Raw genomic sequence first — 15,071 nt, 5'->3', positions numbered from 1 at the left:
AAAGTCAGAGAGCCGTGTCTCTACAGTGAGAGGTTTTTGTACGACGGCTCAATGACTTTGTATCACTGTGGTGGACGTTTGGTGGAGGAACCAGACTGGATGTTGGAAGTAAGTTTCTACACAAATACTACAAGAACATTCATGTAATGTAATGTTTTAAATTTAGTTTCTAAATGTTTGCAGCAGATAAAATGATCTTGTTTTATTTCTGACACTTTTAGTATTTATGTTTTTATTTCTCCTCCCTCATCATGGAAGTGAACTTAGAGCAGCTTTACTAAACGTTTCTTTACACATTACTGTCATGCTGAAATTTAAGCTCAACTGTAGAAAAGATCAAACTTCAATTCTATTTTAAATATGTTTCCTAAACTTCATTCAATTTCAAACTGATGATGATGATGATGATTCACTTCATTTCGATGAGTTTTGGAAAATGTTGTAATATTAATATTGTAATAGAAAGTAACATTGTAAAGTCTTCATTGTGTTGTTCATCCACTGTAATTTGAAAACATTTAAAAACGTTCAATGATGATTGAATTCCACATGAAGAAAATTGGTGTTTGTCAGATTATCTTATGTATTTATTTGTGTTTCCTCTAAACTAACATGTCATGTAAACTTAAAGGTTTTTCATGATTGTTCTTGATCTTCTTCTTGTATCTCCAGTGTGTGTTGATATGTTTCAGGTCAAACTGTATGATGATTGTCTCTGTGCTGATGTGCATGAGAAGCTTCTTAAAGGGAAGTGAAACAATGTGTGAGTGAGTGACTGGTGGAGCAGAAAAACCATCTGACAGAAACTGCTTAAAGGAGAAAATCAACTGTCTCACAGTAAATGTGTCAAAGTGTCTGGTGTTTGATTGACAGCTGTTGATTGTTGTCTCCTAGGTGATGCCCGCCCCACCCTAACAGTGCTGCCCCCCTCCAGTGAGGAGCTGCTGCAGGAGAAGGTCACAGTCCTGTGCCTGGCCAACAAGGGCTTCCCCTCAGACTGGAGTCTGGCCTGGAAGGTGGAGGGCAGCAGCAGCAGCAGCAGCTGGGAGGAGAGCAGGAGCCCCGGGGTGCTGGAGAAGGACGGCCTCTACAGCTGGAGCAGCACCCTGAGGCTCCCTGCAGACCAGTGGAGCAAGCTGGACGCTGTGACCTGTGAGGCCACCCAGAGCACCCAGACTCTGGTCTCAGAGACACTGAGGAGAGACCAGTGTTCCCAGTCCTGACCTGACTCACCAGGACTCTGCTACTGGTTTTACTCTGCTCTCTGTAACAGTCTCTCTCTCTTTCTCTCTCTCTCTCTCTCTCTCTCTTTCTCTCCCTCTATCTCTTTCTTTCGTTGTCTTAGCTGGTTTTCTGTAATGTTTCTTGTTTCACTATTTGCAGAAAATAAAGATCTGTTCATCAAATAAATTCTGCTTCCATCTGTAGTTTTTATAACATCAACAGATGATCATGATTCTTTCTCACTGACATGAAATACAACTTGAGTGATCCCTCCCTATGGTTAAACCTTTACGCTAATAGTTTGTGCGTATTTTTAAGTATTTTATAATTTTCATATATTTGGTCATTTAACAGTTTTGTCACCTCCATTCAAACCCTGAGCTTTTAAACTGATTGTTATATATTTGTTTGAGTGACAGAAATCTGCTGAATCTTTGTTGGATTTTCAGGAGCAGAAATATAAAGTCATATATCATCAGCATAAAGACATATCCAGTAACTCTGCACTCACTCTGCACCTCTCTCTCTCTCTCTCTCTCTCTTTCTCTCTCTCTCTCTCTCTCTCTCTCTCTCTCTCTCTCTCTCTCTGTCTCTTCTTAATTTGGCTATTGTAACCCAGTGATAATAAAGGGTTAAAATGTTGATAATGTAATAATATTATGTTATATTGTGTTTTATTCTGTTATCTCAGTTGAATAAATAGAGAGATGATCAGCAACTCAGAAATCATAGTTGGTTAAGTCCCGCCTCTGGTTGCACATGACAGGTGGATCACAAAGTATCTGCATGATCAAGGTTGTGGCAGAGACAGAGATGAGACGTGCTCATGTTAACCTGTTAAGCCCTAAGGATGCTGTGGGTTATGCCTCGCCTAGACAGACATTCCTCAAAATAGATCCTGAAGAGCTCAACAACTATCAGGTCCATTTGCAACAGCTTGGTCACTATGGATAGGTACGACCTCATGTGTCAGTAGGATTGTGGCTGTTACTATGGCTGAGTAAATTGTGATAAACCAAAGGAGAAATTGAATTTTTTGACCTCGCCTAGAACTTATTTTAAATTAGACATAACTCCTTGATAACAATGGTCCAATGCACTGGGATGCCACTGATTTCATTCAGCAACTTCATCACTACAATTGTAACAATGTAGGTAGAAATTCCACAAAGCACACAAATTCTATAAAGGTTTTGGTCAGGCGGACTCTCCATTTGCACACTTGGATTTCCAAAGTACCCAAAGTGTGCAAAAGGGTTTTTTTTTACCTCTTGAAAAGAAATGTGGCTACAAAATACTGATGATTTACACTACAGGAGGCTATGTGCATAAAATGCAACCCTTGGCCATTTCATTTACTCTGTATGAGGCAGACCGAAAAGTTCGGATGATCAATTAATTGTGATGCTGAGCAAGAGTATGATACACTTCATTGGGATACTCTTCATTGCCAAACTATAGTGACACTTTCCAACACACCTGCACCGGAAACACGTGGATGTGCAAACGTCCTCATGGAGAAAAATGTAGATGATTAAACATTCGTAAAAATATATTTGAAACAATATAAATTTGTATCATAAGATACAATTACTTATTTGTGTAAACTATTATAACTCTGTGTGTGTGTGTGTGTGTGTGTGTGTGTGTGTGTGTGTGTGTGTGTGTGTATTCTCAGTGAACTGTATCAGTCTCTGCAGTAGCTTCCAGCTGCAGCAGCCAGTTCAGTTTCTGTTCAGTCTGACTAAGGGAGGTTTTTTACAACACTTTTTCACTGTGTGAACAGATTCTCAAGGTTTCTGAAAATACCAGTTGAAGCAGTAACCAGTACTAGGACCAACTTTACATCTGATAGAGACAATCAGACCTGGAACAACAGACTGAAATCCAGGAGACTGAGTCAGGATGATTTCTCCTGATGAAACTGGAAGACATGAAAAAGAGGAGAAGGGTTATTGAGACAAATCCAACTTGGAGGAAGATGATCAACATCCAAACAGAAGAGGATCATTTCTTTAACATGGAAAATAGATGAAAGAAGGTCAGTGTTGCTTGTTCCAGTGTTTGTCCATCACAGCAGAACATCATTGTGGTGAACCTGGTTGCATCCTGAAGCAAAGTTTTCACAAGAGAGTCGCACCCTGAACGAGGAGCCCCAGGGTGGCCCCAGCAGTAGAGTCAGAGACATCATCATTGTGCTGCCGGTGTGTCAATAGCTCTGAAAGGCCTGGACAGCCACTGATCAACACTGGACTCTTAACAGCTGGGAGCAGAGAGGCAGGACACATATGCAAATACACAGAGTCAGTGAACTGTAGCTGTCCTCTGTCAAGGGTATTGCAGATGTGTATAAGAGACAGGACAGAGACAGAAACATAAAGCAGCATCATGGTTTTGTCGGCTTCATTTCAGAGGGACGGATGTTGATAGAGGAGAGGAGTTGGATTCTCTGGACTTTACCTGTGAAGCAGCAGCAGAGGAGAGTCCAGATGAGGACGGAGATCAAAGTCATGTTTTTGATGAGGAGGATTTCTGTGTCTTCTGTTGTCATGAAGGACAGCTGTCAGTCATCCAGTCTTCAACTCTCAGGACTATAAACTCTCCCAGAGCACTGGAGCATGGTGCTGCTGATGCAAAGTGGCTCTCTATGGAAATGCTCTGACTCACTCCAACAGGGACTTGTTATTTGTCACTGATGCTATATTGCATTATGTGAAGAGAAAAAATGCAAAAGTTAATGGTGTAAGATTGAAAAAGTTCAGCTTTTAAATGGTGCAGAATTAAACACACTATTTCTTTTAAATGAAAATGAGATCAGTCCATTGTGAATAGAGTAGAACCAACACTAGGCTGCGATGACAGGTGTGAGTAATGCAGTTTAACATTAAGCAACAGTCACCAGACAATCCGCTTTAGTTCATGATTCTGGGCCAAAAGAAGGAAAATAATGTTATTGTAATATTTTATAGTTCCTCATCTGCAGATAAATTCATTTTGTGGTCATGGCTTCAGCCTTAAATAAAGAAACACACTTTCTCTCTACCTCCCCACATGACATGCAGTCCCAGTGCCCTGGTGATTTCATGGAAAATGGGAACAGAGGAGAAATAAAACATCAATGTTTAACAAAATTATCTTCTAATTTTTAGAGATACAATTATTGATACTTCTAATTGTTAACTAGGCATTTTAATAGAATTAATCGTATGAAGTACATAAATGTGTGGGGGCACTGTGGCATGAGTTCTGAATGAATTCTTCTTTCTTTTACATGTTCTTCACAGGAAAAAGTGCCAGGGCCATGAGGTTTCAGGTTGAAAAAAGTATGCTTGGATCATTTGCCTATTACTAAAATGTTGAAACATGTCAATTTCACCCAAACACCACTTAAGGGTTCAGATAGGAGGGAGAAGGTGGAAATTCTACTTTAGCTTGTGGCCTGATTAATAGCATATAGAAGCAAATATGAGGATGCTGACTTGCACAATATGACATCATCAGCATACAGGCTGATTTTATGAAGAGATTAAATAAATTATGACTGAGATGCTGATGGATTTTCTAAAGGACGGAAGCAGGGTTTCAATGAAAGTGTTTAAAGTAGTGTAAACACAAACTATACATGTCTATTTAACATTCATACAGATTTTTGAAACAATATCAAATTGTTTCTTTGGTTGACTTGTCTTTGTAAGCTATTTATGACTATGTATGTGTGTGTGCGTTTCCTCAATGAACTGTATCAGTCTCTGCAGTAGCTTCCAGCTGCAGCAGTCAGTTCATTTTCTGATCAGTCTGACTGAGGGAGGTTTTTGTATGATTCTTTTCCACTGTGTGAACACTTCCATAGTCAACCAGTGTTCACTCTGACAGTAGTAAACTGCTGCATCTTCAGCCTGGACTCCACTGATGGTCAGAGTGAAGTCAGACTTTGATCCACTGCCTGTAAAACGACCTGGAATCCCTGATACTCAAGTGGTAGCAGCGTAATTAAGCAGTTTATGTTTTTCCCCATCTTTCTATTGGTACCAGGCTAAAAGGTGTTGGTTTTTCCAAAAATGAACTTGTGGATTGGTCCTACATGTGATGGTGACAGACGCTCCCAGAGCAGAGGTCACTGCTCCAGACTGAGTCACTGTGACCTTTTTTCGAACCAGGCTACGTTTCGAACCGGGCTACGTTATTCCCTCACATACTACACTGTGGAAAACCATCACACAGCAGTATGATGAACTGCGAGCGCGATTAGCATCTGATATCAAAGATCAGAGTGTTTCACTCACCACGGACCTATGGACTTCTCCCACCATGGAGCCATATATCACCATGACAGCGCATTATCTGACTGCAGCCTGGGAGATGAAGGCAAAAGTCCTCCGCACCTGCGTGATGCCAGAGAGCTATACCGCTGTCAACATCGCCCAAAGACTGACTGACAAAATCAGAAAGTGGGGCCTGATGGTGTTCTGTGTTATACATGATAATGCCAACAGCATGAACCTGGCGATGACTTTGTGTGAAAATTTCATCCACGACCTTGGCTGCACTGGACATACATTACAGTTGGCGATAAAGGCGGGGCTGGATTTACCTGACGTCGCGAAAGCCATTGATGTGGCGAGGCGAGTGGTAAGTCATTCCTGCCACTCGGCAGTGGCAACCTGTGCACTGAAGAAGCGGCAGGCCCAGCTCAATGTCAAAGAGAACAGACTCCAGACCGACTGTCCCACGTGTTGGAATTCAACTTTTACAATGCTGGAGCGACTAAACGAGCAGCGCATCCCTGTCCAAGCCGTACTCGAAGACGAGACTGTCACCAAACCCACCGTCAGAATGCGAGCTGATCCAGCAGCTACTGTCTGTGCTGAGGCCTCTGGCAAAGGCAACTACAATTGTGTGGAGAAATGCACGTCGGGCTCTCATTTATTTACCCTGTTATCCTCAACCTGGTAGATGGGGTGCTGAGAGTTGAAGAGTCCGATGTACTGGCGACTCGTAACTTTAAGAATGCAGTGCGGAAACAGCTGACAACCAGGTTTAAGTTGGACACTGAGGACGACTTGGCAGGGTCGGTTCCTATTATGGCCTGAATACTGGACCCCAGGTTTAAAGACCTCCATTTCCTCCCGGAGAACACCAGAGCGGAGGTTAAAAGCCACCTGATTCATCTACTGCGAGATGGAGAAGCAGACCAGCCTACAGCTACAGGTAAATTAGTTATAGAGGATGAGAGGATTTTAATAACTGTGTGACTGTGTAACCGCATGTCTGTTATGTATGTGTTTTTGTATTGAAGATGCATGCCCTGCAAACTCAAAATTTTGAGATCTAAACTTTTGTTGATCGACATTCTGAATGTTTATTTGCTCCGCAGCTTCACACGATGACGCCGCAGACAACGTGGAAAACAACAATGGAGAGGAGATCGGGAAGAAAAAAACACGACTTGAGAGTGATTATGAGGAACTGTTTGGGCCTCACTATGCCAGTAAAAAAGTAAAGAGTGCCAACACCTGCCCAGAGGAGGTACAAGAATATCTCCAGATGAGCCGCATCCCCACCATTAGCAATCCTCTGGAGTGGTGGGCGCGCAATGAGAAGCAGTTCCCCCCTCTGGCCAAGCTGGCCAGAAGCCATTTGGCTATCCCTGCTACCAGTACGCCAAGTGAGCGGGTTTTCTCCCTTGCCGGGAACACGATTACCCGACAGCGATCAAGTTTACACCCAGCTCACGTGGATGCCCTACCCTAATCTTTCTGAACGCGAACCAGGAGCGCAGGACGAGGATAATAAATGAGGAGGACTTTGGCGAGAGCGAGTAGCCTTGGCCGATTTTTGCTTTACTTTGTCATCTGTACACACAGTGGACTTACGTTTATCACCATGCACTTTAGTTATGGCGTTTCATTATGGTGAGTAGATTTTGCATTTCTGTTTTTTTCTTTACACTGTCCATGATGGTGATTTGTTATTTTCTAAGTTATTAAACTCATTATAAGAGAGACAGAGATGTTACAGGGTGGCCGCGGGGTTGTAAAAAGTAGTGAAAGGTAGTAAATTAAATTAAGCCAAATTAAGGCCAGTAAAAAGTAGTAAAAAGTAGTAAACGTCATCTGAGCCTCCGTCCAACTGGACCTATGCGTTTTTCACTTTCGTGAATTTATTTCTATGTTGCGAGTAGGACCTGAGTGATAGGAATATTATCAATGGAATGATGTACGTGCATTGGTCACGTGCGCGTACACGTTGAATCTGGGTACCTGGCTGGCTCACAGCCAAAACATCTGTGCGAGTTCCTTAGTTTACCGCAGACATGGGCAAATGAAAGTTTTCTGACCTCTGGATGGAGGAATCACTGTTTAAAGACTGGCTTCAGCCAGTAGTTGGCAACAACCGAGAGACTTACTGCAACATCTGTAAGAAGACTATACATATTACGTGGATGGGGGTGAAGGCGGTTAAATCGCACATGGAGTCGACTAGCCACCAAGCAAGGATGCGGGGTTGTAACTACCGTGTAGCTACCGCTGTCACTATTTTGCACCGGCACTAGTGCTAGCAGTGCTACATCGCTACTACGGCTACATCTACGCCCTCGTCCTCAACCTCCACTGCTCTCTCAACCTCCCCTGCTCCTGGGCAATCCACTGCAGATAATCCTACAGCCAGGATACAGACGTTCTGCACTACCACCGCTACTCTGCATGCCGAGGTACTGTGGTGTTTGGATTTAGCAGTAAAACACCACTCGTTTAGGTCGAATGATGGCATAGGAGAGCTGTTTAGCAAGATGTTCTCGGACTCCCAAATCGCCAAATCGTTCGCTTTGGCCCCTATTTCAAGAAGCAACTGGTTGAAGCTATTAACCATGCTGGACCGTACGTCCTCATGTTTGACGAGAGCCTTAACGAATCTTCAAAGAAAAAGCAAATGGACATACACATTCGTTTTTTGGAGGATGGTTGTGTATTGTCTCGGTATTTTGGCTCACAATTCCTGGGACATGGACGAGCTAACGACCTGTTGCAGCACATCAAAGTAAGTTTATTTTCCTATACGTATTGGTTACATAGGGGATTTTTGGTACTATGGTATTAACTGTAACCCACAGGTTTTTCATAGTCTTTGCATACATATGATTATTATTTCCATAGTCTTTGCATTGATAACCTCTTTTTAAAACCCAATTGAAAATGAATGGAAAATGAGTGAGTGTTGCATGACCATTCGAAAATATGCTTAATAAAAATGAATGCAAACTGTTAAATTTCTGTAACATAATACTGGAAAAATGTATATAATTAAAACGTGTTAAGGCCTAAAGCCTGTTATGCTTAATCTGAAGGTTGAGCATGGCTCCCATAAAGCCAAACCTATATTATACTGTATGGATTTCGTTTATAGTGAGCCACATTTGGAGAACCAATAATCTAACTTTGGCAAAGCAGTTCTGACCATAGGAACCTGACTCATGTTTTACTTTAGGATAATAATGTGTCATTTGAAGCATATACAATATTACTGTATGTCTTTATATTGAATGTGGTTTACTTAAGCAATACATGTTATTTAAACAAACTTTCTTCTGTGTGATAATTCACAGGAATGTGTTGCACAACAACACGAGGCAGCATCTCTCAGTAGGAATGGATGGCCCCAATGTCAACTTCAAACTCCTGGATCTCCTTCAGAAGGAGCATGCTGAGCTGCATGGAGGTGCTCAAGTCCTGATGGTTGGGAGCTGTGGACTTCACACTCTCCACAATGCCATGAAGGCAGGCTTTACAGCCTATCAAATTGACAAACTCCTGCGCGCGCTCCATTTCCTCTTCCACAACGTTCCTGCACGGAGAGAGGACTACACCAACATCACAGAGTCGTCCCGCTTTCCCCCCTCTTTCTGCAGCCACAGATGGGTAGAAAATATGCCAGTTGCAGAGAGAGTCCTGGAATTTTGGCCCATGGTTCAGAAGTATGTCAAAGATGCTGAGGATAAGAAGGTCCAAAAACCGAACACAGCCTCTTATGACGCCATCCTGTCAGCACAAGGGGATCCACTCTTAATCCCAAAGCTTCAATTCTTCCTTGCCATTGCGAGAAGTTTTAACCCCTTTCTTCAGAGATACCAAACAGACGAGCCAGTGTTGCCTTTTTTGGCTAAAGATTTGACTGAGCTTTTGTTGGTAAGTATCACTGTAAAGATTTTGATTAATTCACTTGAATGTAAACGTATTAATTGATGGAATGGCTTGGTAACTATCTGTCTGTTGTCATCATCAGAGTTTACTGCGGCGGTTCATAAAAAGGGAGATCCTACAGGACCAAACCCCCCTGCAGCTGATCAAGTTGGACGTTTCTGAGGAGAAGAGAAGAATTGGGTCTCCCTTAAAAGGGTGGACATAGGCTTGGGGGCTGAATCTGACATCAAGGTAATTTTACTGTTTATTTGTTTTGTGAGGTGAATTTGTGAATGTTGATGCCTGCACAAACCAATTAGCAAATACAATTTGTTCAGTATCATCATTAATATTATGCAGACATTTCCTTCCATTGACATGAATGTTCCTTAATGTTCCTCAATAGGCACTCCTAGGCAAACCAGGAAGCAAGATAGGGGAACTCTCTGTTCTCAGCCTGAGAAAAGAGTGTTTGCAATGTCTTATTAGGATGATAAAGAAACTGCAGGAAAAGTCTGAAATTCCCCATTGTAAGGCAGATTACCTGCCTGGATCACACAAGGATGGTCAAAGATCCAGATTGGTGCATCCAGCAGATGAAGGCAATAGTTCAGACTTTCATCCAGGGACAGCAGCTGACAGTTGGCATTGCAGCTGGTAAGGAAATATTGTATAGGGACAGTAGAAGTGGATAGGTTATTGAAATTCTTATAGGTCTTGTGCTAGGAATTTCATTTGTGGTTTTCTGCCTTTTTACTCTCAGAAGTGTGAAAGTATCAATGATCAATTTGTAATTTAGACAAGACCTCCATGCCCCCAGGTTGAGAGCCACTGCTTAAAAGGAGAACTCCGTCTGTTTTTAAAGCATAGCCCTGTTGATCGAGGGTACCGAGTGCTGTCAGTAGGAAAAATAACGAGACAATTTGGCACAATATTGACAGAGTATCAAAACAGCAGCTAAAGCAAACCTATGGGGGCATGCTTCCTTAAAGGGGACATATTATGCAAAATGCACTTTTCCATGGTTTTCTATCAGTAGTATGTGTCCCTGGCATGTCTACGAACCCCCCAAACATGAGAAAAGTCCATCCTCTCCGTCTTTCGCTTCCTCCACCTTTCGGGAAATGTGTGCTCAGACAGGCGAATTGGAGATTTTCCCTTGATGTCGTCAAGAAGGGCGATGCCACCTCCCCCCGGGTGGGTGACACTCCCTGAGCTAGGTGTGTGTTCCGCCCACTGAGTCCGTGTTGCAGACCCTATCTTTACTTCCCTCGCGAACACTAGCTTTCGGTAGAACAATGTCGAAGGTATGAGCGAAACACAGTAGTTGCTTTGTTGTTGGCTGCACAAACCAACACAGAAGTCTTTTTTTAATCCCTACGCCCGAGGATCTGAAGACCCAGTGGATTAATTTTATTTTTGATGGAAATGTAACCGCTCCAACTCCGAAAGTGTTGTACGTGTGTGCTAACCATTTCACCTCGGACTGCTTTCTCAACGAGGGCCAGTACAATGCAGGATTTGCTACAAGTCTCAAGATAAAGCTTGGATCAGTACCGACTGTCCGTGACCCAACTTTGAACTTGGGAGCTGTAAGTTTTACCATTTTATGTTGCTTTACTGTATGTTCACGAGAGCCTGTTGTGTGTGTTGTTAGCATGGCAGCTAATGTGGCTAACGTTTTGCCTCGTCGACGCGTAGCCGGGTATAGCTGGGTACAGATTGTATGCAATTCTTCTGCTTGGTATCGCCGTGTGACATTGATTAGAGCCACCCTGCTAAATGTTTTATACTTTATCCGTCTGTAAAGTCAAGCCAGTAAAATTCGGACTAAAAATAGGCTCTGTAGTGATTAGCATAGGTGTCCGGGCTTGTTTATTAGTGCTGTGAAAGTTATTATTGAGAGTCATGCCTTATGATGGCCGTTTTGGGGATATGTCCAAGGGGATAGTCTATAATACACATTTTTTGCATTTTGCACATATAGTGAGCTATTTGCAGTATTTCCAAGCTATTGACAACCCAGTTTACACATAATTGAGTGCATTTGTTGTTATCATTTTTGCACTGCTTGCAGCTGTTGCCATAACTACACATTTGAGGAGATGTTGGTGTAACCTCTGTTTCCTCTGTTCAGGCCAGCACATCAAGTGCATCTATACAGCTCTATACAGCTCTATAGTTTGTGCGTATTTTTAAGTGTTTTATAATTTTCATATATTTTGGTCAGTTAACAGTTTTGTCACCTCCATTCAACCCCTGAGCTTTTAAACTGATTGTTATATATTTGTTTGAGTGACAGAAATCTGCTGAATCTTTGTTGGATTTTCAGGAGCAGAAATATAAAGTCAGATATCATCAGCATAAAGACATATCCAGTAACTCTGCACTCACTCTGCACCTCTCTCTCTCTCTCTGTCACTTTTTAATTTGGCTATTGTAACCCAATGATAATAAAGGGTTAAAATATTGATAATGTAATAATATTATGTTATATTGTGTTTTATTCTGTTATCTCAGTTGAATAAATAGAGAGATGATCAGCAACTCAGAAATCATAGTTGGTTAAGTCCCGCCTCTGGTTGCACATGACAGGTGGATCACAAAGTATCTGCATGATCAAGGTTGTGGGAGAGACAGAGATGAGATGTGCTCGTGTAATCTTTTCTTTTTCTTGAACCTGTTATTTAGGCTACATGTTATGAATTATCACCTGCAAGTTCATTTCACTAAAGATTTCAAATTCCAACTTACTTTGTGCTTCATCAATGGTTATTTTACTCTATATTTCTGAGCTCCTTACGAACCTAGTAGCGGTGTAATTATCAGGAGTGGGTTACACTGTCATATATTTCAATAGTGCTGTTTTCTTCTAGTGATGCTGACATGTGCGATAGTTCATGACAGGAAAGAAACTTTGATCACATGAGATTCTTTTCAGTGTGGTTTATTATTAAAGTGGTACATGTCTGCTGTCTCGCTGCTGACGTCTTAACAGCTGATCCATGGAACCCACAGTGACTCAGGTCGTTTCTGGATCAGGTCACAGGGACATTGTCATTGCTTAGTGATGATCTGACAAAAACATGACGAGAAAAATGTATTTATTCAGACTCTCAGTTCAAGCGGATAGAGTCTCAGGGTAGCAGTCACATCCTAAACCCTGGTGGGAGCTGAAGGTATGGAAGGTCATATGAAAATACTTTTTAACACCAAGTAGCTCTGTGTGTGATGTCCTTCACATGTGACCTCCAACCTTCTCTTTACTGATGTTATGAAGTATCAACATTTTTACATGAGTACAGCAGTTTTCCACTCACTGTCACATCTTGTGGCAGACTTGTGACTAAGGGTGACTGAGCATTACTATTAGAGCCCCAGCATTCTGGAACTCTCTCCCGACTCTAATTAGACACCGCAACTCTTCAACGTCCTTTAAATCTCTTTCAAAACGCATTTCTTTGTCTTTGTCTTTGGTAATGTCTGATTCATGTTTCATTTATATTGTCATCAGATCTTTTTGCATAATGTTGATGTGAGATGTTTTTATTATGCTGTACTACACTTTTTATTATGTTCACTTTGGATTTTTCTTCTTTCTTGTAAAACATTTTGTAACTTTGTTAAGAAAAAGAAAAGTTATTATGTTATTATCATTATTTTCTTGGTGAAATGTGTCTCAGTTCTTTTTAAAAACTGCTCTCAAAGTGAGATCTGATCACAAATGATCACTCAAGTCACATAGAGTCACATTTTAAAGCCACGTGTGAACTGACCACTTGTGATCGGATCACTGAAGACACATGTTGATGGCAGGCCTGAACAGGTCTGATCTGTATTAACTTGAACAAAAGTCTGGTATGTGTGTGTGTGTGTGTGTGTGCGTGCGTGCGTGCGTGCATGCGTGCGCACGTGTGTGTGTGTCCTCAGTGAACTGTATCAGTCTCTGCAGTAGCTTCCAGCTGCAGCAGTCAGTTCAGTTTCTGTTCAGTCTGACTGAGGGAGGTTTTTGTACGACGCCTTTTCACTGTGTGAACAGATACTGACTGTTGATATGGTGTCGGCCATTACAGTAGTAAACTGCTGCATCTTCAGCCTGGACTCCACTGATGGTCAAGGTGAAGTCAGTATTTCTTCCACTGCCTGTAAAACGAGCTGGAATCCCTGATGCTCTGTGATTTGACCCGTAAATCATCAGTTTAATAGGGTGCCCCTGCTTTTGTTGGTACCATTCCACAGAGTCAGAATTAATAACATTCTGACTGTTCCTACATGTGATGGTGACGGAGTCTCCCAGAGCAGAGCTCACTGCTCCAGACTGAGTCACTGTGACCTGTCCTCTGGACTCTGAGGACACAGAGACAGAAACATAAAGCAGCATCATGGTTTTGTCGGCTTCATTTCAGAGGGACAGATGTTGATAGAGGAGAGGAGTTGGATTCTCTGGACTTTACCTGTGAAGCAGCAGCAGAGGAGAGTCCAGATGAGGACAGAGATCATAGTCATGTTTTTGATGATGAGGATTTCTGTGTCTTCTGTTGTCATGAAGGACAGCTGTCAGTCATCCAGTCTTCAACTCTCAGGACTATAAACTCTCCCAGAGCACTGGAGCATGGTGCTGCTGATGCAAAGTGGCTCTCTATGGAAATGCTCTGACTCACTCCAACAGGGACCTGGATCACTGTCATGATGCTGATTATCAATGATTATCAGTTTATCAAACTGATCAGGATGTGGAAACACTTATTTTTATTTTTTTTGTTTTATATCTCTGAACAAATTTTATGCAGAATGTCTTTTCCAGTACTTGAATGTTTTGCAATAAAAAAAACTATTTAGATCAAAATCAATAAATATGGAATAATGACAAATTTTAAATTAGTGAACTGTGTGACCCAAAATTACAAACAGACAAATTTTGGTAGGTTAATTTGTTTCATTGTCTCTTTACAGTGACATGTTTATGTTCGACTTAATGACTTTGTATCACTGTGGGGGACGTTTGGTGGAGGAACCAGACTGGATGTGGGCAGTATTTTTCTACAGAAATATAAAAAAAAATATTAATGTAATGTAATGTTTTAAATTTAATTCCTAAATGTTTACAGCAGATAAAATGATCTTTTTTCATTTCTGACACTTTTAGTATTTATGTTTTTATTTCTCCTCCTTCATCATGGAGGTGAACTCAGAGCAGCTTTACTAAACGTTTCTTTACACATTCCTGTCATGCTGAAATTTAATTGTAGAAAAGATCAAATTTCAGTTCTATTTTACTTGCGTTATATATTGTTTCCTATGTGGTTTTCATCATTTACAAAGTTTTTTAAACAATGACTGAATTCCACATTTGATGGTTGTCTGATTATTTTATGTTTTTGTTTGTGTTTCCTCTGAAAATTAAAGTTACGTAAATGTTTTTCCAGGAAACTTTATGTTAGTTGGAAAATCTTCTTCTTGTATCTCCAGTGTGTGTTGATATGTTTCAGGTCAAACTGTATGATGATTGTCTCTGTGCTGATGTGCATGAGAGGCTTCTTAAAGGGAAGTGAAACAATGTGTGAGTGAATGACTGGTGGAGCAGAAAAACCATCTGACAGAAACTGCTTAAAGGAGAAAATCCCCTCTCACACACTAAAGGTGTCCAGGTGTCTGCTGTTTGATTGACAG

At 41.5% G+C, this 15,071-nt stretch overlaps 1 long non-coding RNA gene, 1 pseudogene and 1 gene segment (V, D, J or C); 2 read left to right on the top strand and 1 right to left on the bottom strand.

Moving 5' to 3' along the window:
• LOC111656561 (Ig kappa-b4 chain C region-like) overlaps positions 1–1,410 on the top strand; it is a 2,901-nt gene extending 1,491 nt beyond the window's left edge. Inside the window, 2 exon segments of the C gene segment in view lie at positions 33–108; positions 895–1,410. Of these exon segments, the coding sequence occupies positions 33–108; positions 895–1,223 (405 nt within the window).
• Positions 1,411–8,870: 7,460 nt separating this feature from the next.
• On the top strand, positions 8,871–9,584 carry LOC147819018 (uncharacterized; annotated as a pseudogene).
• Positions 9,585–12,064: 2,480 nt separating this feature from the next.
• Positions 12,065–14,572, bottom strand: LOC111656554 (uncharacterized). Its single transcript, XR_015437378.1, has 2 exons — positions 13,856–14,572; positions 12,065–13,748 (listed from the first exon to the last, which is right to left on the bottom strand). It is a non-coding gene; the product is annotated as an uncharacterized LOC111656554 (long non-coding RNA).
• Between the last annotated feature and the right edge of the window lie 499 nt (positions 14,573–15,071).

This window comes from Seriola lalandi, unplaced genomic scaffold (assembly GCF_002814215.2).
Source record: "Seriola lalandi dorsalis isolate HSWRI2012SDOR001 ecotype SW California unplaced genomic scaffold, Sedor1 jcf7180002054359, whole genome shotgun sequence".
Classification (NCBI taxonomy): Eukaryota; Metazoa; Chordata; class Actinopteri; order Carangiformes; family Carangidae; genus Seriola; species Seriola lalandi.
This window is presented reverse-complemented; position numbering and strand designations above follow the sequence as displayed.